Consider the following 26301-nt stretch of genomic DNA (forward strand, 5'->3'; position numbering starts at 1 on the left):
GTGTATATACACTCTGCCTGGACAATTGTTCGCGACCCGCGAAGTTTAAAATTCCATTTATTTTCGAGAATGGAACATCGATCATATGAACCGAAATTAAGCTGAGGATTTATTTTGGCAAGTTGTGCCCACACCACTTCACAACTTGCCAGAAAAAGCTCATTTGATGCTATCAATTATCGATCAATCGATGCTCAATCGTCGAAAATAATTTGGATTTTAAATTTCGTAGGTCGCGAAATAATATCTGAGCAGTTTATATTAAAAGTGTAATTAATTTTTGATTAGATATGGTCACAATACTTAATTTAATTAATAATAGGTGGATTCATATTCATGCCTGAGTATGGGCTTATCGACGTTTCAGTACTTTTAGTCAGAGACCCACCGCCATCTAATTTAGAACTATCATTTTTTATCTTTCTTGAGTTATTGATAGAATAGGAATTTTATTGTTCAATGAATGCATTTAAGTAATCTTATATTTTGATATGGATTATAAGAGAATATTTTTTCATTGATTAAGTTAGATATTCATGGATATAATTCTAAATTATAAATGTGATTTTGCAAACTAAAATTTATTGTTCTCATAATCAATTATCATAACGTATATTTATTCATTCAATATGTATTTATTAGTATTGCAAACGGGTAAGTGTTCATTTGAAAATCCGCTAATTAGCATAGAATATTAATATTATTTCAATTTTGGATTTCAATTAGTTACGTTTTTAAAACTTTCAGGAAGGATTAAATAACAAAGAAACGACGGGTTTAATCAATAAATTAATTTAATTGTCATAACTAAGCTTATATACATGCATGCCGACAGTAAGTTACAATTCGGTCTTAACATCACATACGTACTCGCATTTTTTTTTCAAAACTCAACATTGAAATTGACTTTTCAAGTCGACGTTCTGCAATTAAAACAATTGACATTGATAGCAGCGCAGTAGTGTAATAAATTTGTAATATGAAAGCGGCAGTAATCAACGCCATTGTTCAAGCGTAATTACAAATCGACGTATAGGGATAGAGCGATACAAATTAACCGAAAAGTCAGCATCAACGTCGAGCCAATCTCACATGGTTGCCACATATAATTACAACAATCGATAATACACACCCTTCTCTCACACGCATTTAGCACATCTCGCTTGCACAAAAAATGTATTCTAAATACAAATACAATTATATTTCGTATGTCCGGACAATAATATAAATAAATCAGACGGAATTATTAAAAATATAGGTCAAACAATATTAACGCTGAGCTCTTACCATTCGTCTATGTTAAGTTATCATGAGATCACTATTTGCGTACATGTGTATGTGTGAGTCTGTGTGCGTGCGTGTGTGTTATTTATTGTATATGCGCGCACTTGCGCTTTGCACTTGTCATTTTCGCTGTGGTTGCGAACACCATTACTCTTTTCTTCTCTCTTCAATCATTATAATATAGAAATGTAGGACCACACGTTTAACGTATATGGAGGATTGTATTATTTGTTTAAAAATCATTGACGGTAAGTATTTGGTTTTAGTAGTTGGTAAGCTTTTATTCTAAAATAATAAAAATGAAAGTAATCACATTTAAGAAATAATGATAATTTGAAAATTATTTTAAAAGATAATTAATTAAGAACAAATTTGAAATATTTTGAATCGATATTTGAAAGCCCTATATCTACGTTGGAAAATAACTAATAATATTTCCACGCGGAATCCTTCAAGTATACTTAGTTACACATGCAACAGGCATTTGGCAGTTCATGTTGATGGTGGGCGTATGTGTGCACATGGTTTATACGCTATTGTGCGCAAATTTCGCTCGTTTCGATTTCACGCGTTGCAGCTCATTTTTATGATTTGCTGAGCTTTGATATTACTTTTACACGTTTATTTTTATTATGTTTTCTCAAATTTTATTTGATGGCACATGATCTGCTGATTGATCTGATCTAATCTGGTTTGTTAGCATACGCTTGGTTTGTTAAAGAGTAACTTTTTTTATTTTTCTTCTATTAATTAACCGCTTTTTTTAATTATCAGCTATTTTATTTCAACGAAATAAAAATTTACTAAAATCCTCTCAGTGGAAAGTAAATTATTCAATTTTATCTCGCGTAAAACATCACAATATGTTTTACAATAAAATATTCGTGTTATGCAACACATTAAAACTACTCCTGGCTTCCTTATCATGATATTTATGATATTTTTATATAATTGTAAAAATTACAACTATTGCTTATTACACCTATAATAAAAATATTACTACAATATCAGAAATTTAACAAGTGTATAAATTTGATCAACTGTGAACGAATTCGCGAAAAATTGTAAAAAAAAATTGTAGTTATAATTTACTGTTAACATAACAATGATGCACCGAAAATATTTTGATAGGGGAATTCTGGGCAAAACGGATTGGTGAGGGACAATTGATATAAAAGCAACCTAATTTTAACATATTTCAATATGTCATAATTTATTTATATATTATGGCATTTGTATTACATAACACAATAGTTAACTTGGAAAAGAAAACAATAACAGTTATTTAAATAAATGTACAGAAACGTGATCCTTTTTGCTCGGACTAAAATATGGTCGGGCAAAATGAATTACAATAAATAAATCATTTCTAACAGCTTTTGTAAGCTCTATAATTACATAAGCTAACATGAACAATATATAATTAATATTAACTAAAAAAACTTATATATAAGAATTACAATTATCACAATAGAAATGTTCGACGCCGTCTTCGTGTACTCAATTAGAACATTGATAAAATTGGATCTACTTTTGGGGGATCCATCCTTGTATTTCTTGTTGCAAAATGAACAATAACACTTTTTTATCTCTTTTAACTCTCTTTTTCAGAGCATCAAATTCAACTTCACTTTTATACTTATTTTTTATTTGCTTTCGCTGTTTTGATGGTATTGGTCTGATCTTAGATGAAACTAATATTTCAAAATGAATATTAACAGGCAAGTCAACATGAGAATCTAATTTATTTACAACAAAATCTGTTGATTTTTCTTTTTAATCTAAAGTACGATTCGTGAGATTAGTAAGAGCATACTATTCATCATTGAAGACATTAGTATCATATTACCAAATTCTTGGCTTAAGAAAACCTTTTATAGTACCTTGAACGGTTACTCCTCGCACATAAGCTCCATTAAATAGTTTGAACATATCATTCTAGATGATCGTCATTCCAAGATGGTTTTTTGAAATTTATCTATACTTCTTCTTCAAAGAACTTTTTGATAGGTCCCTACGCGGAAACATCTAATGGTTGATCTTATTTCTTGTATGTAGCGCAAAGGATAATAAAGTTATATGATTTTCGTTTAGACGAACATTTATAGCAAAAAACTTAAGCTATTCAAAAAAAGATTGGTCCGTTCACCCAACCGCTACCACTGACGTAACCTCTAGAGCCAGCAGGAACATCATCTAATAAACGATTTTGCATTCTCTTTCGTGCAAGGATGATGTGGTGGTAAAATCTACTTGCTTTATTCTCTTTACTGTTAACATTTCAGGTGTTTTATTACTAGTTGAACGGTTTCCTCTTTTATTCTTGTTATAAATCATTGTACCATCGATAGATTTTTCTTTAATTATCACCCATAGTAAAAATTAAAAATTTTCAACTTGTGATCAATTAAAACCCCTAGCTAGAGCAAGAGATTTTGGATTGCAGAGAGTAATTTCAGAGTTCCGTTTTTTAAAACTAATACACCAATCATCATCAGCAATTTCATTTTTGAATGGACGCTTAACTTTGCATGCCTCCGTATAATTATATGCAAGTTTTTGAAATTTAATTCAGGTCACATCGGAAAAATAACAAATCCATTTCTTTATGTATTTATAAAGTTCTTCGTCTTGCTCTTCGTTGAAAACTATTTTAAATTACCCTTTTTTTTACGAACACTATCTATCAAAATATGTCGTGCCAAGTGGTGAACGGTATCCTCCAACCAACTAGCATGAACTGTTTTTCGTTTATACGTGTAAATCATTCTGTAAACAAAATTAATCCTTGAAATATACATACAATAATAAAAGAAGCCGAATTTTTCAAGTTGGGCAAAACGGATCATCTTTTTTCCCATGATTCGTTTTGCTCGGAAGTAAAAGTTTCACTTTAACTCACTTCATTAATAAAATAATCAATGAATATCCAAATTCAATGAGGATTCTAATAATACAATGGAAATTGAAATATAAAAATTGTTTCCGCGTTCATTCACTAGTCATAATCTAAAAATAGAACGACATACATGCCTGTTAAAATCAAAAGATTATGCTTGGAAATATGTATATCGACAATCACTTCTCACAGTACACTCAGAGAAATAAATTAAGTATGGCATATAGTAGGTACCATTACATTACAATACTGTAAGCAACGCCCAGCGCGCTATCTATATAATTATCGGACTGATTCGTTTTACGCACGAGATGCTCTTTGCCTGGATTTACCTTAATAAGAAACACGAAAATTGATAGTGTATAGTAGTTATAACAACATAAAAGTTTCAAGTTATGATTTATAAAGATTTGACAAAAAATTTTATCAAACAAATCAATAAAATTACCAAAGATCAATCGCATTTTCATAACTATAAATTTTCTACTTAATTTTTATTTTACATGATTTTGAACTACAGTTAAAATTATTGAGATATCTTTGTATTGTACAAGCTTATTTGGAAATAATAATACAAAAGTAAAAATGACTAATGTTTACAACTAAAATGGAAGCAGAAGTAAATTTCGGCGATCGCCTTAAGTTCAAAAACAGTAACATTTTAAATTCTGAAATGTTGATTATTTACTCAATACAAAGGAGTTTTCTGTTTAAAATTTTTATTCTACAAACATCTTTACAATTCTATCTGTACCCAATTTGTTGCATTTCAAAGTTCAAAATCTCATTATTTTTAGTTTCCATGTTAAGGCATATTTCAACGCTTGTTCTAAAAAAAATGTTTCTTACTTAATAATCAATTCATTAATGATTAATTTTTTAATTATTCCATATCATACTTACATATATTTATTTACTCATGCTCAATCGTGCTTCGTTTTAATATATCTATATATAATAATTAATTGTATTTTCATCGGCTAGTTATGTTTATTTCATTTATTGTGTCGCTATCTTACAAAAAATCATTTTCATACGTTCGTGCTGAAATATATGTAGAATTTGTTCATATTCTTTTTTTTTTAATAAATGGCAAAATTTATGATTTCCAAAGGAGTTATATCAAAGGGGCAGTGACGCATACGTGAACTTTATTATTTACAAGTGCAACTTTTATTGAAAAAAATTATTATTTCTAATTAACACGGTTTTAAAATTTCACGTTGAATAACCAAATTAAAACTACCCCTTATGTGGTTTTTTATTGTGACTTTTATGACATTTTTATTCAATTGTAAAAATTACGACAATAATTGCGATTATAATTACTCATTAGCATGTAATCAAAATAATTCATTATGCTTTGTACCGGTGCAAATAAGCAAATATTGCTTCGACACATGGTAAATGTTTCTAATACGGCGAAAAAATCGCCAATTAATCAATGAGATTCACATATTCGTTATCATACGATTATAATTTTACAAACATCGTCCAGCGCATTTCTTCTTTTCTCATTTGTGATTAACAATATTAATGTTCAACATTAATTCCAACTGAATGAATAGCTTCAACATACATTAACCTTTCATTACCAAATACTTAATTTAATTTTTCACAATATATTTAGAATAAGTTATGTGTTATATGAACCTTTACAATGATATGCGTAACGCAATATTTAAAAGTATGCTTTAATCATAGAATATAATGTTTAATATATTTGAATAATGGATATCTTATCAGACAAATAGAAAAATATGTTAGTTTGTTCTGCTATTTTCAGAAAATAAAAAAGTGCTTATTATCTTTCAAAAATTGAAAAAAAACATTGATTATGAATTAAGACACAATCTTTTGATTTCTTTTTATTAAATACAGTGAAATGGCAACCATGATATATGATTATCTAAGTGTTTTCTTCTATATAAAATTTAATTCAAATTATTTTTTATTATTATAGACTATTAAATTGCTTGACATTTATGTTTATCGATCTCAATCTCCATTGAATTCTAATGGAATCTTTACGTTATGAAAAACAATTTCGAATTGTAGATGCCTCTATTCGCTTCTTTTCCTGATATTGCATATATAGTAAGTAGTTATTGTTTCCTTAATTGAGATCAAATTTTTCTACTCAGTAAATTTTTTGATCGACCAATCAAATTTTCATCGAGTTTACTTGGATTAAAAATCGAATCCGCAAGTCATATTTTATTAGTTTATTAAAATAACTAAGCTCGATCAAACAATTTTAATAATAAATCTTTTAATTTACAAAACAATATATTTTTATAATTTCCAGCTCGCACTTGCAAAAAATGTTCCTTAAAATCTTAGAATGAAGGAAGTTAAACATTTGACTTTTGCCAGTCTCATTTACCTAGTGTTATTTTTCTAACGCTTAATCAACCATATTCTCAACAGCAATCAAACTTGAAAATTGAACTCACCACAACAACCAACTTCAAGTAACAAAGTACATACTTATATTAAAAAATAACAGAATTGCAACACATGAACGTCTAAAGCTGCACGATAACCGTGCCGCTGGCAAGTATAACGATTCACGATAACCGTTCAATGGTGGCGGCAGCACCATGGCGCCCTCTAGAAAAAACGCAGGCGTATGCAGCACCATTGCGTACCAGAAGAAAAGCCAAACAATCGGCATGACCCCATCCAAGAACAACGAGTCGTTGTTCACCAGATACCCATGCGGCTCTAAATGATCTGACATTCCTTCGTGGACGTTGCTGTTCCTGCCGGTGTCGACGATGATGCCGACGACGACGGCTGTCTCTCTGTTGTCGTCTGCCGACGAGTGCTTGCATTACGAGATCCTCACAGCCTGGCAGCGCCGCCACGCTGTACTAACTGACATCGTCCTCGGCCGCTAATTCCTCCAGCGGCGAGTCCGTTTGCGTGGCGGCGTCCCGTCCTCACGTAATCAATACACCACCTGGTGTCATTTCCCATGGAACTGGAGGTGTTGTTGCCAGTGAAAGATTCGAACAATGAGCCAGGGAACAACGGTCCATTGAATAACGCTCGAGACCTAAAAACGTTACGTTTATTTTTAAATTGTTCAGGTGACCAAAAGAACTTTCAGTGATTATGAAGTTCAATTTCTTGTTAGTAAGTATTTTGAAAGTTTTAAAAAAATTATCGTATTCTGAATAATCTAAAAGTTGGATAGAATTTTGAATTATGAGTAGAAGATATGCCGATTTAGTGAGACCTATGATCTATTGGATTCTTTCCAGTGATCCATCAAAACGGCTGACTACACATACGACTACTATAAGTTAAAGTAACTACATTGACTTTTTATAAATCGCACAATTTAAAAGATGTAAGCAGAGAACCCTCAGTTTTGTCAGATTGGAAATTTTGATAAGTTTTTTTTTAGTCTTCTAAGTTTCATATGGAAGAGTAAAAAAATATTTTTCATTCATTGACTCTACTGAATAGTAGGTCTTAGATGCGGAACAACAATTTTGTAGTAGATCAAGACTATGTTTAGTCGATCAACAGTTATTTTTTAATTTCTTGTCTAATTAAAATGTACACTGCTCGTAAACATCACGCAATTGAAAATGAATGAAATAATCGTCAAGTTTGACGTGTATCGGTTTTCAACTAATCGATTTGCAATAGTAGCCCTTTGGAAAATAATCACAAACTGATGAATTAATTTCCGGGATCTATCGTCTGCGTTCAGTAAATATTTGTTGTCCTCGTATTAATCATCTGTAATTTGCCTAACGTTGGTGATTGTAAAACGTTCAGGCCACCTTCAATTAATGTTGCCTGAGTTAAAATTAAATTATGTTTTTGGCTTTACCTGACAAGTCCAACCCACCAATACTGCAAACGTCGAAACCAGCAGTGCTCGTTGCGCAGCAATGCTGCTTCGGCCCCATCGGCTTTGGTCTGCACAATAACTATAACATAAAGTGTAAAGTTATATGGAATGGATATAAAATATATTTTGTTAATTTTCAATTGTAGCGAAATGCTGTATTTTATGTTTCCAATTATTTACGATAACCTAATTGCATTTTTGTTATATTGCTTATTATTTTTATGTAACGTAGTAAATATAATCAATAAAGTTCAATCAGTTCTGATAGTTATTAACTAATACATTTATAAGACATAATTAATTTTAGGTTGAAACCCACGTAAAAAATCTTACTTGCATTACAATACAATGAAAAAATGAAAATCCACTGAGTACTCTGTAATAACATTCTTCTTATTTTTTATTCTCTCCTTATCACGAGAAAATCCTATACATGAAATCATGAGAGTTTATCAGAGCTTCATGAGAAAAATAGAGAGAAACAGAAAAGTCAGAATAACCTATTATTCCCATTATTTGGTCTCGAGTCTCGTTTCGCTTTAAATTTCCAACAATGACTCGCTAATATCTCTATCTCTGGGACCTTTTCCTGGGTAAACAAGGACGGCTCGCGTAATCAAAGATTTACGGGCTAACGATGCGCTTTTCAGAAAATTCATGAGGTGTAAAGTCGCGGTTGCAAGACGCGAAAAAGTCTATCTCTTCCACACTAAATAGGGAAAACGCCGTTATTTCGTCTTTTTTTTTACTCTGTAGTCTTACTTGCGTGGCGTCGCGTTCTGTAGAGTGTCGTTTAGTTTTATAGGCATTTGATACCTTTTCGAGGGCTTTTAAAGAGATACTGATGTTGATTTTTTTATGATGTTAGAAGTGGCCTGAGAAAAAATATAAATTGATTTATCGAGCTATCAACGACAAAAACCGACCCAAATGTTCCATGTGGTCACCCAATCATAATTCTACTCGATAAAATAACGTTTGCCGAACAAGCATAAAAATGTAACAAAACAATTAACTTTTTTAAAAATACGGAAGTGCTTCTTTTCAATTCTACGCGACAAATGTCTCAACGAGTTTTATATCTATATAGACGACCGACTTTTCACGGTTACCCTCCCCCTTTTCGTATTCTTTTTCCTCCATTGAGGAAAAAGAACTCTAGTCTTGGCGTGTCGAACTTTAATCCTCCACCTACTCGAACACTCGAACGCTCACTTGGATTTTCCGTCTCGAGCCTCTCTCGTTTTGTTCTTTTTCCCCGTCAATGGCTTGTTAATTCTTTTTTTTTTTCTCGCAAGGTCTTTGCGTACTCTTTTTCTTTCATCTCGTAAATCTCGGTTATTTTTTCATTGACAACAATTTTTAAATCCCGTATATATGTAATTTTTCGTTATTGTTTCTTATCAAGTGAGGTTTTTCCTAAATTATTTTTTTCAGTAAGATTAGTAGCGTTGCTCCGTTGGATATCGTAACAGAGCAGGGTAAAAAAGCGAGTTGAGAACGACGTTGAAAAAAATTTCATTACCGAACAACTGTAACAGCGTTTACCCTCTGCGAAGAGTAGTTTTTTCTCCGTTTTTCCCCTTCATCGTTTCCTATCCCTTACTCGTTCCCTTCGTATCAATTGTTTTATTTTTTGCCATCGAGATGCTAATTGCCGCGTTGTAAATTGCACCTAGCTTTTTTCTTGTGAAGAAAATCGTTTCTCATTGTATGTAAGCTTAAAGTAACGATAAAACTGAAGTTATTTGAATTTAATTATATCAAGAAAGAGCAAAAAAGTTTATGAACCTTGTTTCATTCTTGTAAAAATATTTTTCAACGTAGAAAATATTTCTTGATTACATAATTGCAAAAACAAAATTTTTATCTACTACAAATTTTCTCAGAAAATGCAGCATTGATGAATTACTTTAATAGTAAATGCGATAGGAACCAAAAGTTCTTTCTATAACTAGAAACATGTTTCCTTTGACGTGCTTCGTTGATAATAAGCAATGAAAATTGAGCTTACCCTAGTGTAAATAATCTCGCGGGAGATTCTACGAAAGTGATTGTTGAGGAGCCAGTAGAGGAAGGGATTCCAAAAGCTGTTGGATAGCGAGAGCCAAGTAGCAATGAAGTCAAGGAAGGCCGGCGGTTTGCTTCCTGTGCAAGCGGCAACCACTTCCTGAATCGTCCAAGGTGTGACCATCACGATAAAGCCAAGGCTCATCGCGGCCATTGTCCTCGAGGCAGCGGTCGACAGTTGGCGCTCGTGCAACATTAACTGCAACATTTCATCAAGTTGACAAAAGCACGCACATGCACGCTCCGTTGATTGTTAACGTACGTCCGAATTTTGGCACCTTCACGGCAGTCCGTGCTCGCGTATGAAAAGACGCAGCAACTGAGTGCTTGATTAATTGGAGATTCGCTCGAGTTGAGCGGTGAATCAAGCGTTTACCCGAAACACAATCGTAGTTTCGTACATAAATAAAATTGAAGGAGCATCCGACGCAAATTAAAACCAAAGCAATATGCAACGCTTTCAGGTAGTATGGTCACTTCACTCTCTCTCTCTCTCTCTCTCACTCTCAAATGCAGATTACACGGGAAGAATGGCAGAAAGACTACTTTTGAAGAGTGCAGCATCCTCAAAAAAAAAAAAAAGAAGGCAAAAGAACAGAGACCTTCCCCGTATATATAATCCTTTTACCGTCAAACTTAGCATCTGCGTTAACCATGCCTCTTTTACAGCCACTAAGGGCTTACACTACTTCTTTTACTTTTTCGTCTTTTTTAGCTGACGCTGGTGGTAGAGTAAAACTCTTTCATCCTTGTAAAGCGAAGCTTTGTTTAGCGAAGATAGGGAAAAAAGGGAAAGCCACTGAAGCCACTGATGAAAGTCCGTAAAGGATTTAACATCGTTTTAGAGCTAATAGAGTCGCATCCGCGTTACGCGTTTCATCGTGAAGATTATGTATCTCAAGAGGGATTTAGGAGAGTATTACACTTGCCAGCTTTGCTGATTTTGTTCGGTTAATTGAACGTATTTTATATTGTTGGAATTCCCATGCTTGTCGTGTGTTACTTGTTTTAATTAGAACGTGGCTTAGGTAATGTTGATTGAGCGTCTCGTTAAAAAGACATGTTTTTAACCCTTTGAAAAATAATTAAAAGGAAAGATATTTTGTTAAAATCATAAATCAATCAATTTATGCGACAGGTTTGAATGATTTTTACGTAAGAAAAACGTTTCATCTAGCTTTTTACCAGCACTATAGATGCCGACATAGCTTTTCAAGCTATAAACTCCTTTTTACAGAATATTTAGCTGAGCGCTGTTGGGATTAATCTTAACATGAAAAGTGCACTCGTCGATTCTATTTTTTTTTCATTTCGTTACGTTGATATACTATCTGTATTCGGGGGTTTTTCAATAAAATTAAAAGGTTTTCTAGATATTTCTAGATTAGGTTAAAAACATTCATTATAATTACAATTTTAGTTGTTCACGTGTTGTAGCTTTCAAAATTAAATATAGTTTTATGTACAAAATACATAATAATAAGTTTGTTTAGTAGTTTTAAAAAATACCTGCCTTGATATTGAACACTTTTCAATTTGATATGTTTATAATAGAGTAAAAATAGCTTAAATATTTTTAATTAAAATTACTCCAAATTCATTATGGAGCTGTAATATCAAGTTATCTTTAATTAAACCAGTGTAAGCAACAAACATGTTGCCAAAGTGAACATTCATGAAATTTTTTATTACTCTTAAAATAAAAAATATTCTTAGCTGTACATCTAAGTTGCTTTTCGTTTCGTGACTGTCGAGATTGTGTAATTCTTGAATGCAAAAAAAAGTTTTACTTACTCACAAAATACGAAATGAAGGAAGTATCAAGAAGAAAGAAAAGAAATAAACAAGTCGTAGAGTTCATGAAGTCGGCATCTTCGATGTGCAAATATTAAACTCGCTCTCATTTTTTTTATTCATTTTGAGCTCGGGAATATATGTCAATGTTATCCCTCGGTTTTCTATCGATCACAGAGAAATTCATCCTCGATGATTTTTTTGCTCTCTCTCTCTATCTCTCTTTCTCCCTCCCTCCCTCCCTCTCTCCCTTAGTTTCTCATCTTTCAATTTGCGAGAGAGTGCACCTCTAATTAATTTCGCGAGGACTTGACTCCTCGAGAGGAATGAATGTGTCATTATGAATATTGTTAGGTACAGGCGTTTGTTAGAGCTGTTTTTTTACTTTTATTTGCTTTCCGACTTTTGCTTTTCGTTATATGTGATCATGAATACGTCGAGTGCATGTAATTTCTGCACGATAAAATTTGTTGATATGAGAATACTTGCTTGAGCTCATTTTTATATTGTTCGTATTTGTAGAAATACAATTTTTTTTAATCCAATGTTCGGACAAAAAGACTTCAATATAAAGTTAAAACTTTCTGAATAATCAGCCTTATAGGTTTACTCGCACTTGAATGACGTCTCCGAGCCAATTACCCTAAAAGAAAGTTGTTATCGAGAATGGATGAAAGTCGCGAGATGCTTGAAAGAAATCGCAAAATGTCGCGTTCTTTTGTAACCATCTGCAGCTTTGTGCTTGGATTTTTTTTCTTCATAAAAAAGTTTGACATTTTGATAGGTAACTTACTGGTTTCTCTTTCCTCGACTACTTGTTGATCTCGTTATGATCTTAATAATGAGTTTCTTGTGATTTGCATTAGTCGATTGCGGAAAGCAGTTGTAATGTGATTATGATTGAGGCAAATAAATGAAATATTAATCAGAATCAATTTAATGAGTTCTATAGTTTATTAATTATTTTCAGACATAGTGCAGTTGATATTGCGGGAGATACATACTTTATAAATTAGTGCACAAGAATGTTGAAAAAGATTATTATACATTAGCACTTTCTTATTACTATCGTAATTAGAATAAAACAATTTTTTCGAATAAAAGTATATGCAATGTTGACAATTACTTCCGTTGTAGAACTTTTCTTAATTTAATGCGTAAACGGTATGATGGAAACATTGTGGTTGACTTTGATTTTATTTTTTCTAAAAGTCTGCTTGAAAAAGTAATAAATCCAGAAACAGATACTTTTGAATAAAGTATGTACAATTTCCATGAGAGTAAGAAGTGAACCACCAACGAATAACCCAAAAATTCCTCCAAATTGAACTAAAATAACAAACATTATAAAACAACAACAATAAGATTCAAATTGATAATGTCAAGATGTTACCCAGCATATCGAAATCATCCACCACAATTATTCTTTTGTATCGAATTCCAGTCCTACTGTCAAAGTGTATGTCCAAAGACAGTGTATCATTTTTAGCAATATGATCAATCATGAAATAATTGTACTTATTATTTGCACAGCTGACTGGACAGTTCCAATTTGTTCCCGGGACATCAGAATGCTGATACATAAATTTCTTGATATTACCTAGAATCCAAATAATAAAATTGGCACGTGCAAGAAACAAAAGCCTCTAACTTAGGCATGCCGCGTATCCGTTCCCCGGAATTTTGACCCGCTGAATCAAAATCGAAAATCAAAATTGCTCTATCACCCTCCAGATTCGTCTATTTATCACCGTGTTTAAAAAATTAGATTTGTTAGATTTCTGTTGTTTTGAATCTAGAATTTTTCACGATTTGAAAAAATTGGAGAATGGTGAAGCAAATCTGTCAACGGATTTGTATTTAGCCAATTAAAACAACAAAAAATACGCTTGTCGGTATATTATCTATTTTGATATTTTAGTTAGAAAATTTTTATATCAGCAGATACCTACCAATGAATTCTGTAATACATTTCAAATCTTTTAATTCCCATTCACGTGCATCGCCCGAACGTTCTACAATTTGTTTCAATTAAAAGTTGCTATCGATGGAAACAAAACACGAATTGCATGCTTACTGTCAAAAAATGCTGTTGGTGTACAATTGCAATGAATTTGAATATATTTCAGAAATTGGCGATCTCTGCAATTACTCATTCTGTAAGTCCCATTTGTATATTTACATGGTGCATTCGGAAGATCTTCTAATTTTAAAACATCGGGTTCCGCATAAATTGAAATAAATCTTAGGGGAATTTCATAGTGACGACCAAAACTAATGATATCACCTTTCGTTGGGATCTCATACGAATCTTCTATCATTAAATCTGCTCGTATATTGTCTAATACTCAAATAAATGCATTATTTTTTATTGTCTAATATCTGTATGAATTATAAAATACTTTATATAATAAAAATACTTTACCAAACATAGGTGATTTAAGAGTGACTGTCAATCCGCTCTTAGATTCAGAAAAGTGAACTTTTTTGGGCTCTGAGTGAGTTATTGAGCTATTTTCTGCAGTTTTCGAATTGAACGAATAGCAAAATCCGTAATACGTTTTTTCAAGATCAAATATGTCGCAGCAATTTTCTTTCTTGTAACCGAAAGTGCAGTTGTATAAAATTTCGTTGCATTTTGGTGTCATCAAAATCATCGCTTGTGTCAAATTTACTTTGACATAAAAAAAATTATTTGATGTTTTACTTGAAAACTAGATGAATAAACACGTTAAGGATGATAATGAATTTTATCTACTTTTAAAAGTTTGTCGTGTTTGAAGTGTTGTTTGATAAGCTTTCAATTTATAAAAACAGTCTCATAGACGAAATATTTTTTGAATACTTATCTTTATAATGTATTAGTAAAATAGTGTTTTTTACAATTTGAGTTGATTTCATCATAAATCAAATATGGAAAAAAAATAAATAGAAGATATAACCGATATGAGTCATGTGGTCCTCTACGTGTTAATTACATTCCATCTTACCACTCATCTCTTCCAGTTCTAAATTTGTGAAATTGAATTCAAAAAGATCAAATTTTGCTATGTTTATATCAGATATGTGATAAAGTATTTCTTTAACAATGTTCTTGAACTTTTCAGTATTATGTGGTAATAGTTCCTCTACAGTTGCATTTATGTATTTGTCGCTGGCTTTATTAATTGGGCAAATTGTGATGCTCGGAAATGGAACTGTTGACAGATTGGCTTGAAGCTCGTCAATGACAACATTAATCTTTCTATTCTTGAATTAAAAAGAAACTAATTATATAAAAAAAATTATGTGAAATTTACGTTACCGATAATTACTTGATAATTGCCGTATAGTAAGTAAATAATATAGGTCGCCGAAACGAATCCTCCTAAGAAAACTATTAACCATACTATATGATCGATTAGTGATAGTTGATTATCTAAGCAGTATTTTATTCCATGAAAAGACGAGTTTTGACAAAAATATTTCCAAATATCTTTCGGTTTTGTTACTTTTTCCTCCAAATTATTTTTATTCTTTTTGTTAAAAAAATCTGTCAAGACCAATTTTTTCATTTTTTGATCTGCATAGAATAAATGAGTTTTACAGCAGCAATATTTTTATCGGACAGACATGTCAGAAGAGTAGCAAACTATGCAGAAACGATGGTTAGTAGTAGTGGTGTGGCAGATGCTTGTCTATATAATTATGATTGCCAACTGCGACATAAAATTTTGAAATTTATCACAAAATCTAAGGTTTGTTGAAATTAAATCATTACAAAATAACTGTCTTGATAGCTTGTAATTGCTCGAAAATTGCAAAGTGAATAAATTGCTTTGTAAACCCACTTGTGTAAGTCGCTTGTACTGAATACGTATATGCAATAGAATCTAGTCGAACTGTAACTACTGTGTAAGTACATTTGAGTAAAGAAGACAATGCTACTTTAAAAATTTTAGTTTATAAAATCGATGAATCCAAAAAAAAATGATTTTTAAGAATGCATGTACAAACTCCATGAGAGCAAGTAAAGATCCACCAACGAATAATGCGAAGATACCGCCAAATTGAACTATTAAAACATGTATTTTAATTAATTTATTTGTCGATAACTAACTTGAAATAGAAGTCTTAATTTTTACCTATCATATCTAGGTTTGACACAATGATTATTCTTTTGTATCGAATTCCGGCCTTTCTGTCAAAGTATATATCTAAGGAAAGGGTATTTTTTGTATCTGGTCGATCAATCATGGAAATAACGTATTTGTTATATTCGCAATCTTCTGCACATTTACAATCTATGTCCTTGAACTGTGCATATTTTGTCCGATATTTCGGCATATTTCCTATAACGGGAATATTAATAATTGAAAGAGATCGTTTCGTTCAAGAGTAATTGATAAAAGTGTTATAATTACTAATAATCCACGAAATACATTCGACATCTTTTATCTTACATTTATTTGACTCGTCTAGACAATCATTAAAAAGTAAATAATTTTGATTCGTGTTTGGTACATTTGTACTTGGATAATAAAATATTGTTTTCTTACGGTCAAAAAAACGAGTTAGTATGCACCCACATCGTTTTATAAAATGTTTCCTAAAACAATCATCTTGACAATTGATCAATCTATATGTTCCATTGTTATACTTGCATGGTGGATTAGAAATATTTTCTAATTGTAATACGTTATGTGCAGAATGAAGAGATGAAAATTTGACGGATATTTCATACTGATTATCAAGATTTACATAAAGTCCAGAACGCGGCCATGTGAATGGATCTTGTATAATTAGTGGAATTTGTCTTTTTACTGTAAATTAATTTTATCACTTTTTAATCTGTTTGCCCGACATATGATCGTAAAGTCGTGCTTCAAAATTACTTCATAATAATCTTTACTGAAAAATTGAATATATTGTTTGTGATGGTTAATTTACAAGTTAATTTACCAAACAAAGGTGATTTCATAGTAATTTGTAATCCACTTTTCGGTCCCGTTGAAGATGCCCTTTTAGGTTGTGAATTCGACACATTTATTGACGTTTGTGAATTGAATGAAAAACAATATCCAAAATTAGTTGTTTGAATGTGAAGATGATCGCAACAATTTATCTTCTCTAAATCCCATATACAGTGAAAAAAAATATCTTTGCAATTTGGCAAAAATTTAAGTAAACTTCCATTTAAATTTAAGTCGGCTGTAAATTTAAGACTCGTTATACAAATAAAAATCTAACGAAGCTTTTTCACTTACCCGTTATTTGTCCCAAATCCAAATTTTCAAAAATGTAGTCAAGGTTGTTATAATATTCAATTGACGAATTAAACATTTTTGGAACAATTTGTTTAATAACACTTTTTTCCTTCTCAGTGCTGTTCAAAAAGTGTACTTCAACAATTCTATCAATGTCTTCAATAGTTGGTTGAATTGGAGGACAAATTGTAACGCTTGGAAATGGAACTTCATAAGAATGAGTTTGGAGCTTGTCAATTATTATATCTGTTTTCCTAGCCTTGGTAAAAATTAATTATTACTGCTGTACAATAAGTTTTCATCGTGTAATAAAAATTTACTTGAAATTTCCCATATAATATGTAAATAATGTATATTGCAGTAGCGAATCCAAGCAAACTAATAACTTTCCAAAACATCCGCTCGAACCGTGAAAAATTATCGTCTAACCAATATCTTACTCCATGAAAAGATGTATTATTGAAAAAGTATTTCCAAATTTCTGTTGGTTTGGTAACTTTTTTATCGACATTAGACGAAGCATTTACTGAACCGATTTGTTCTAATCGTAACCTTTTCATTTTCTTAGATTTTAGATTATTCTTTCCTAAATCCAACATGTAATCATATCTATTGCCTAATAAATATATTTAATAATTTAGAAAATCTTTAAAAACGTTCGTACTGAAACTTTACTACATATACTGAAATTTATGTTCTGATATCTAGATTATTTCTTTGTTGTTGTTGATCTAGTGATTGTTTTTCGGAACGACTAATACATAAAATTAAAAAAAAACTATATTTTCGATATTCAAAAACAAAGAAAAAGCTTTATGCAGGAATTATGCTCGTTCAATGATCGCGTTTCTGAAAATACATGAAGATTTTCAAGTAATGTAAAAATTGATTTCACTAAAATCAACTTTCTTTCTAATTCGCAACTTTGCAAAATCATCACAGGCTCATTGTTTGAATTCTTCAAATAATTATTGTGTATAACGCAAAGTGAGCATTTCGACTACATTCTGTGAAATAACAAGTGACTATAGTTTGAAAAAATTGCCATGTAAATAATAATAAATTTTTATGTGACTTGCAATTTGGACGGCGATCTATCAATTTTAACTACTAAATATTACTATTGAAATTCTTATTATATATATAAATTTCTCTCAGCGATGACTAGAAATTATACACTTGTGTACTTATGAATAACATCGTGTTTAAAGAAAGTAAAATTGATAATGTTCCATTGCCAAATAAGTCATTTACTGGTATTTACTTTTGGTAAGGAGTCAACCTTGTGGAAACAACAGGACTGATTATCGCGAAGCGTGTGTAAAAAGTTTTTCATTCGTTCAACAATTTCCGCGAGGTGGGTGCGATCGGCTGCCTTGGAAATTGACCACGGCTCGTTAACTTGCGAGCGAACGGCAAAGTGGGTTAAGTGCGCGCGGGCAAGACTCGCTTGAATGGAAAACGAAAGAAAAACTCGCCGACAGCGCTCGAAGACAGAAAAAGATTTGCTGGAAAATCGCGAGTGAAGCGATGCGTTTTAGAACAAAAGTATATTCACGCTTTGTTACTTGTGATTTTGTTGGCAAAATTCCAACTTTTTTTTATATGTTTTGTGAAAATTTCCGTTGATGTATTTTTAAAAAGGTTTCTCAACGTTAGAATACGTTTGAATAATGTCTATTGTCAATGTATCCTTGAAGAAAATTAATTTCCCTTTAAAAAAGCAGCTTTGCCACGCATACATTTGCAAACATTATGAGGCCATAGAACCGAATTAGCGGAGAGACTCCGACGAAACGAATAGCAGAACAGTGCAGGCAAAAATAAAAGGCGATGAAGCGCGGCGACGTAGCAGTCCCGACGAGCGCGAGCGAAGACAAACAGAAACTTTGAAAACGAGAACGCAACTCTCACGAAGAACAAAGGACAGCGTAGAGAACGAACAAGAAGGAAGAATAAATAGAGGATTAAAAGAATGCGTGGATAATGCAGCTTCGTTAAAATGGATTGAAGCAAACTCGATGGCGTTATTTTTGCTTTTTATTTCAGTCGGGGTGTTTGTCAAATTCGAGCACATTTATGACTGTTCGCTTCGATGCACATTTCATCTCGATAACTTAAAAACAAATTACCAACAACGGCCATTCAAAAATTTTGGATTTCAAATAAACAAAAAACCAAGCCAACTTCAGCGCTCGAAAATTTTCAGAAATCGTTTCGAGAACGTACAGCAAAACTCCAACGTATCCGACACGCGAGTAAAAGTGCACTTCCGGCCTTGTTCGCGAAACTCGCACTCGACTACTCGCTTTTGCCGTCGGGTATTCCTCGCACCCAATATAGACAGTATTACAAGGATATTGGATGTTAATCGTCTCGAGCTTTTTCGCTGACTGAACTTTCGAAATGATCTTTTATTATTTTTTATTTTCGATGAAATCTCTAGTTTTTTGCTTTTTGAAAATTATTTCAATAATTATAGAAGTTTGGAACTCAGTACAAAGTTTGTAATTATCGAACAAGTTGGTAATATTGCTAATTCAGAGTAGTTCGGTTTGTACGAAAATGTATTCCTTAATTACCTTCACAATTGTAGATAGGTAAATGAAGAAAGAATTTTAAATTGCTAAATACAGTTCGCATAATCTTCGCTTCAACAATAGAATCAGTTACATATCCACTGACAAATTTAAACTCCATCTTATCTAAAAAAAAACTTTCCGCTCCATAGAAACAGAGAAAGGGCTAACTGAAAAAAAAACTTTCAGTCCACCGAAAAGATAAAAGAGAGCTATCTCCCTCTATAAAGTTATCCCGATCAAACCTCACAAATTAACTTTCACTATAGGAGAGCTCGTAACTTCTCAACATCTTCCAGTTAACTGATTTCGTTTGCTTTTTTTTTGTTCTTTCCCTTTGGCCAGCAAGCGCATTTTTGGGTGGATTATCGTTCACGCGCAGCGGATCGCTGGCTAAGTGGGCCACCCGCTAAGGAAAATATCGCTCGCCCGAAAAAAAGAAAAAACTAGGGCGAGTATTATGTCGGGGTATTATCTCGTGTGTGTATCTGCCTGTGGACTTTCTTGGCGATTGTGTGAGATTATTATCGACGTTTGTCAAGTATTTAGTCGTTGTTTCAAGTGACTCTGAGTTTGTCGAGTGAATATTTCAAATGTCGAGTGTTTGCTTTAGAAGTCGTGTATTTATCTTTTCAAAACCAGCGGGTAACGAGGAAGGTCATATCCAGTAAAAATATATAATTAAAATTTCTTCCCAACACTGGGAAGGATGAAAATAAAAAACATTAATTTTGCCTAACTTGGCATGCAATTTTTCAATCGCATTACATTCACGAGGAACAAGGCCATTCTGTCAATAGTGCCCCACACACGTACGTGCCATATCAAAGTGAGCTTGATTGTTTATCTTGTCTAACATTTCAGTAAGGTCGAGGGAGAAATGTCAATATCAGTTTCCGCTTTCGGGAAACTTTAAAGGTAAGAGAGAGATATAGAAGAGACGCGCGTATGTGTCTGTGCATGTTTCAGCGTATGGAAAATTGTTGTCGGTATGCGATGTCTTTCTGTGTGTAGCTCCAACAATATTGAAATATAACAAGCTTATACGCCAATAGAAGTCGTGCGATAAAAGTACATTTGTCTTCCTATTACAACTTGACTTTTCGTACAAGATTTGTTTTATTCATATAGATAGTCGTAATAAAAAATAATTTTTTTTTCTTCAGAAAGGTTTTGCAATATTTTTCGTGTCAGATGAATTCGAAAATCATTTTGATTTCCTATCAATTCGGCGTGATTAATAGAGAGAGAGAGAGAAACTTTTACCGAGTATTTAATTAAAAAACTCGAGCAGCAGAATAGTGAAGCTCTCCAAGTTGGAGGAGGGGGGAAAGAAAATCGAACGAAAACTGAAGGCATCCTCCGCTAAGGAAAAATCGTATTACCGCTCGGAAAACGAAGAGGAATACGAAGTACCATTAAGAAGTGAAGTTGCGGACAAATGTAGCCAGACTTATTGGAATTTTTGACTCGTCGTTACTTATTTGTCTTGCGAACAAAATATATAGATATCTTTCGATGGGGATTCGCGAACTTTGTTTCACAATAAAATGGAGTTTGCGCTTTTGATTATAGTATGAAAGAGGATTACGTGACGCGGAGTGATGGACAGCTTTTAGATTTGCTATTTCGTATTTTGTAAGTTTTAAAATCACCTTTTGTTTCAATTAGTATTTCGATTTAAAATTTGATATTTTTCACTTCCCTGAATCAACTAATCGATATTCTTCTGTCTACCGAGCCAACAATAAACTACCGTCAACGTAGACTATGCTGTACTTTTATGTAATTTTCCACAGCATAGAAACTAGCTTTAAAATTGGATGAATTCGGTACACAATAAGTTATGATTGACTTTCAACTCGGTAAGATATGAAGTTTACTTTGCACTTAATTAACTTTTCATGGTCAAAAGTTTCACATTGTTAATTATAAAAAAGTATCTACTCCAGAGTATTTAAAGTCAGCGATAATTGACATTTTGATGATTAACTGTCATAAAATAGAACTGCAGGTTACTGGAAGTCAAAGTCCGTTGGAAATAAAGTCTACATCTACACCGAACTTTCAAAGTTCTAGTCAATAGTGAAAAGTTTGGCAAGCTTTCCAGCGCTCACGTAAATTTGACAAGATACATCGTTTTATCGACAAGCCGGTTGAAAAATAAAAGAAATGTCGATCTATTCAAAGTTTACTATTCCTTTGAAAGAAGCTCCATTTTTTAATAAGTTTGAAGTACAACCTCCGTAAAACTGTAGCACATAGCTTACTAAGATAACTAAGAGTCACATTATTCTCTCTTCATCGTATAGAAAAATGTCATTACATCAGCCTCGAGCTACATGTACACATCTCCGCACTTAATTTTCTTTTTTAACGCGGAAAAGCTCGGTGTAAGCCTCGGGCTAATTACACAGACCTCAGTCGCGGCAATGGCTTCAATTATCGTTGATGCAAAGGTGGGATTATGAATGCGCACTCTGTCGTATAGCGAGACTGTCTACAGTAATTGACGAGGTTACGTACGCTTTTTATTGACTTGCTTGAGTTTTACGACTGGTGATAGAGTATTCAATTACGTTTTCAATTCGGTTTCTTAGCAAATACTCGCATATCGCGTAAAATTTCGCTGAATGGAGATTCCAAATAACAGTGAGTCGAATGATGACTATACGTAACTTTGATAAAGATGAACATTTTAAGCGTCTCGCGGTTATTACCTGAAACAGTGCAGGAAAAATCCAGCTCATCTTGAGACTGTTAAACATTCACTTTGACGATTTGGGATGGCGCGAGAGAGTGAGTGAGAGAGCGCGAGTAGGTCAATTAAAAAAGGAAAGCGTTGTATGCTTACCCGCTCGATGTGGCCGGCGCCAACGACTTCGGGTGTGTTGACGCAAACTACCCTCTTCAGGCGGAGTTTGTTCACGTGAAAGGCCGAGCCGTAGAAGTACATCAGGGCCATCGTCGTCGGGAAATAGAAGCAGCAGCACGCCAGTATCCTGAAAAATTCAGCGAGCAGCGTTCGAGCTCAAATTCTTTTTTTTTAACTTTACTTTCTCAGTGTTTTACACTTATCAATAACTTTAGTATGCACTTTTTTTTCTTTTCGTTGGTTACTTATATTTTGCATTTTTATTATCTTGAACGTTAATTTCAAGTTTTTAAACCATCTAAATTATTTAACACGAAATGTGTATAACCAAAGATTGAAAGATTTAAAAAAAAATGTTTATTTAATTTGCATTTTATGTTTATAACACTTATTTAATAAAAATTACTCTACATCAAATAAACGTTTTGTTAAAAACACTTCCGAATACAGGAAGTTTATTAAGTCTGTAAAATAGAATTATTTGTGCAATGTTTTAGGTAAAATCTCTATCGAGTTACTTCATAATTTCACATTTGCCAAATTACAAATGAAATTATCTTTTATGTTCTATAAACATTCATTGATAATTGAAAAATTATTCATCAATATTAAATAATTATTTGTTAATAGTTGATAAATATCTTGACGAGAATTAATTACATTATCTTATTTTTCATCCAAATACTTTTTTTCTTAGCGTTAAACAAAGTAAATAACTACATTACCTAAACGACGCTTTGTCAAAAAAAGGCTCGCAAGCAAGTAAACCAGTGTCATTGAAGTAGTAGCCACCTTTAGGCAGCACCAGGCTGCCAAATATAGCCACGCTGGCAATCCACGTAGTCGACATTATCGCCACGCAGCCCTGCCGCATGTAATACTGCTCGTGAGAGAGCGAGCGACGTTGCCAAGCGAGCGCAGTGTGAGAGAAGCAAGCGGCATAAAAAAATTATAACAGCACATGGTCTACGTGAACTATCGATGTGTAGACGCCTTGTAAGGTTCAGGTTTTTTTGAGTTGAAAAATCATTGAATTTCTTTTATTTTTGGGCGATTCTATTTTATTAAACTGACAGAGTCGTCTGACCAATTTTTGATATATACTACTTTTCAAAATTTCGACTATGTAATACATAGACTTTCACATTAGTTTATATTTTGAGAAATAAATGCATGTACGTAGATAAAATGAAGAAATACCATTAATAGCTTCGATTTTATTTTGATGTAATAGTATAATGGCTCAGATTTTTTGTATTTGAGTGGATCAATATAACGAAAATTCGAATTTTTTTTGTTTCTAGCCATCGATAGCCAAAACTCACTGGTGCGCAAATCTACTGGATGTTAGTTGGGAGTAGAGCAGAAAATCCAATCAAAGTGATAAGAGTGAAAACGAAAGAGTAAAAAACATATAGCCACGAACAGATTGTTAGAAAACGAAAACATTGGCTAACCCTAATAAATCGCCGTAGCATTTGTTTTTTTTTTCCATCGTGTGCGGTCGTTCGGCAAGTAGTGTAGTGCGTGTTCAGTCGGGCAATGAGCAATATCTTATCTAAATGGCTATTCTTTTCTAGTAGAAATCCAGCGAAGTCGTATTTAATACCGATCGAAACACCGTTGATAAACTTCAAAATTTTTAGATGAAATTTGAAAGGTTTGTGATATTTTGAAACTCAAAAATTGAAAACAACTTGTACATCTTCAACACAGTAAATTATACGCTTAGATTCAAATTCAATTAAGTACACCACAAAATCAAGTTTGGTTAAAAATAAAACTAGCATTTACCGTAGTAAACAGCCTTCGTCCCAAACAAATCACAGCCGATCATCGGCGTAACCGTAAAAGCGGACATCGCGCCCATCAAAACTCACCGTTTGCCATCCCACGCGCACGAACGTCCGGTCATTAAAAGGGGAGGAGAGAAAGAGAGAGAGAGAGGGAATGCAGTGCTCGTGTAGCCTGAGAATGTCAGCCGCATAGCCACTTCTCTCTCCCTCCCTCTCTCTCTCTCTCTCTCTCTCTCTCTCTCTCTCTCTCTCTCTCTCTCTCTCTCTCTCTCTCTCTCTCTCTCTCGCTCGCAATTCTGCCGATTTATTCATGCACTATTTTTGTTCGTTGAGTACCCTCGTTTTTAGTCATTCCCATTTTTGCGGTGAAGATTATATGTGACAGTTGTGATTTATTTATGTTTCGAATTTATTTATTATTGTATGCTTTATGGGTTGTACGCAATAACAACAATCTAATTTATTTTTTAAAAGAAAAAGACTTTAGAACTCGTTCAGGGTCTCACATGCTTCGGTTAAGCGATTTAACTTGTTCTGTTTTGCATTCAAACGCTCAACTGGAAATTGTGTGGTGCGTTTGAAAGAGAGTCATGTCGCTTCCAGTGATGAGTTCAACGCACGATTTAAAGCGAAACATCATTCTTCTCAGTGTTTGCTCGTTCACGAACGTGAAAATTATCTTTTCGGAACAAGTGGCATTGAATGTGAAAGAAAGAAAGAGTTAGTTGCCTAATGTTTATTGTCGGTGGATTTTGCGAATTATTCCTTTTAACGTCTAACTCACTATAATTCATATTAAAAATATAATGCAAGCCATATATAAACTTTTTTCACACTATTTAATCTTTTCTCAACTGACCTCGCTTATCCTTTGCATTTGGGTGTATTCACGTGCACTTCTGGAAAGTTTCCAAAAACAAGGGGCTTACCTGCTCGGTTTTCTTTTGCTCACGTCTCCGCCATATTTTGTGTGACTAACATATGATAAAATCAATAGAGATTTTTTAAACTCCATTTAGTTTTGTAATTTTGAACATTTCAAACATATTAAGTTTTGCTGAAAAAACTTAACTCATATTTCTTAGATGAGAAAATTTTATTTCAGTAGAGAAACTTTACTACTCCTATGTCTTGATATGAAGTACAACTGATTTAGAAATAACTTTGTAAAATGCCAGAAATTCTACTTTAAAAAAATTTTATTTACTGGCAAGTTTTCTTATTCAATTTGCGACAAAAAAACACATTGGAAATTTTGTACAATTTGCACAATAAGTATTCCAGCTTAACTAATTAAACAAGAAGAACCACTTAAACATTCCAATGAATATTTAATGAAACTTATAATTAGAAGTACATCAAAGTAGAATCTTCAATTATCATAAATAACAAAAAAAATTAAGAACGAAACAATTTCAGGCGACCACACCCATACTTGAAACATCTAACCAGACAATTTCCTGGGCACAAGGAATTCAAGGCTCGTAAGACTGTCGAGCTACGATTCAAGCGGACACGAAATAAGGCGAGAGCGAGAGAGAGTTGGCAGACTGTGTGAGAAAGACCCGTCGGACCATAAAAGCTGTTGTCAAATGCTCGCCAAAGGACGAAAGTGTAACGGCGTGGCATTGTACATGTGATTAACGAAGAATTTTCCAGAAAAAAAAAGAAACGCGCTGGTTTTCATTCAAGTGTTTGTCATTCAGAAATTATATTTTTCAATGGAAGCGTTAACATTATACGCGTGTGCTACACATTTATGTATAGAACAGTTATTACTAGTCGGACTATACCGAGTATAATGAACAAAGTTACAATTAGATACTTGAGAATACTGTTCAATCAAAGTCCAACAACTATGCAGAGCTTGTGGAACTGCAAAGATGA

At 32.9% G+C, this 26301-nt stretch overlaps 1 protein-coding gene across 2 annotated transcripts in view; it reads right to left on the reverse strand.

Moving 5' to 3' along the window:
- Positions 1 to 2517: 2517 nt before the first annotated feature.
- LOC131673802 (trace amine-associated receptor 9-like) overlaps positions 2518 to 26301 on the reverse strand; it is a 66826-nt gene continuing 43042 nt past the window's right edge. The window contains exons 4-8 of one of the 2 annotated variants that reach the window (XM_058952098.1): positions 23344 to 23483; positions 22598 to 22745; positions 10069 to 10323; positions 8034 to 8133; positions 2518 to 7244 (exon numbers count right to left, since the gene is read on the reverse strand). In XM_058952098.1, coding sequence (XP_058808081.1) covers positions 7129 to 7244; positions 8034 to 8133; positions 10069 to 10323; positions 22598 to 22745; positions 23344 to 23483 — 759 coding nt within the window. In that variant the 3' untranslated portion in view covers positions 2518 to 7128. Of the gene's footprint in view, positions 7245 to 8033; positions 8134 to 10068; positions 10324 to 22597; positions 22746 to 23343; positions 23499 to 26301 lie in introns of both variants that reach the window. The other variant, XM_058952096.1, reaches the window with a different exon arrangement.

Source organism: Phymastichus coffea, unplaced genomic scaffold (genome assembly GCF_024137745.1).
Source record: "Phymastichus coffea isolate CEN01 unplaced genomic scaffold, Cenicafe_Pcof_1.1 PCOF00199, whole genome shotgun sequence".
Classification (NCBI taxonomy): domain Eukaryota; kingdom Metazoa; phylum Arthropoda; class Insecta; order Hymenoptera; family Eulophidae; genus Phymastichus; species Phymastichus coffea.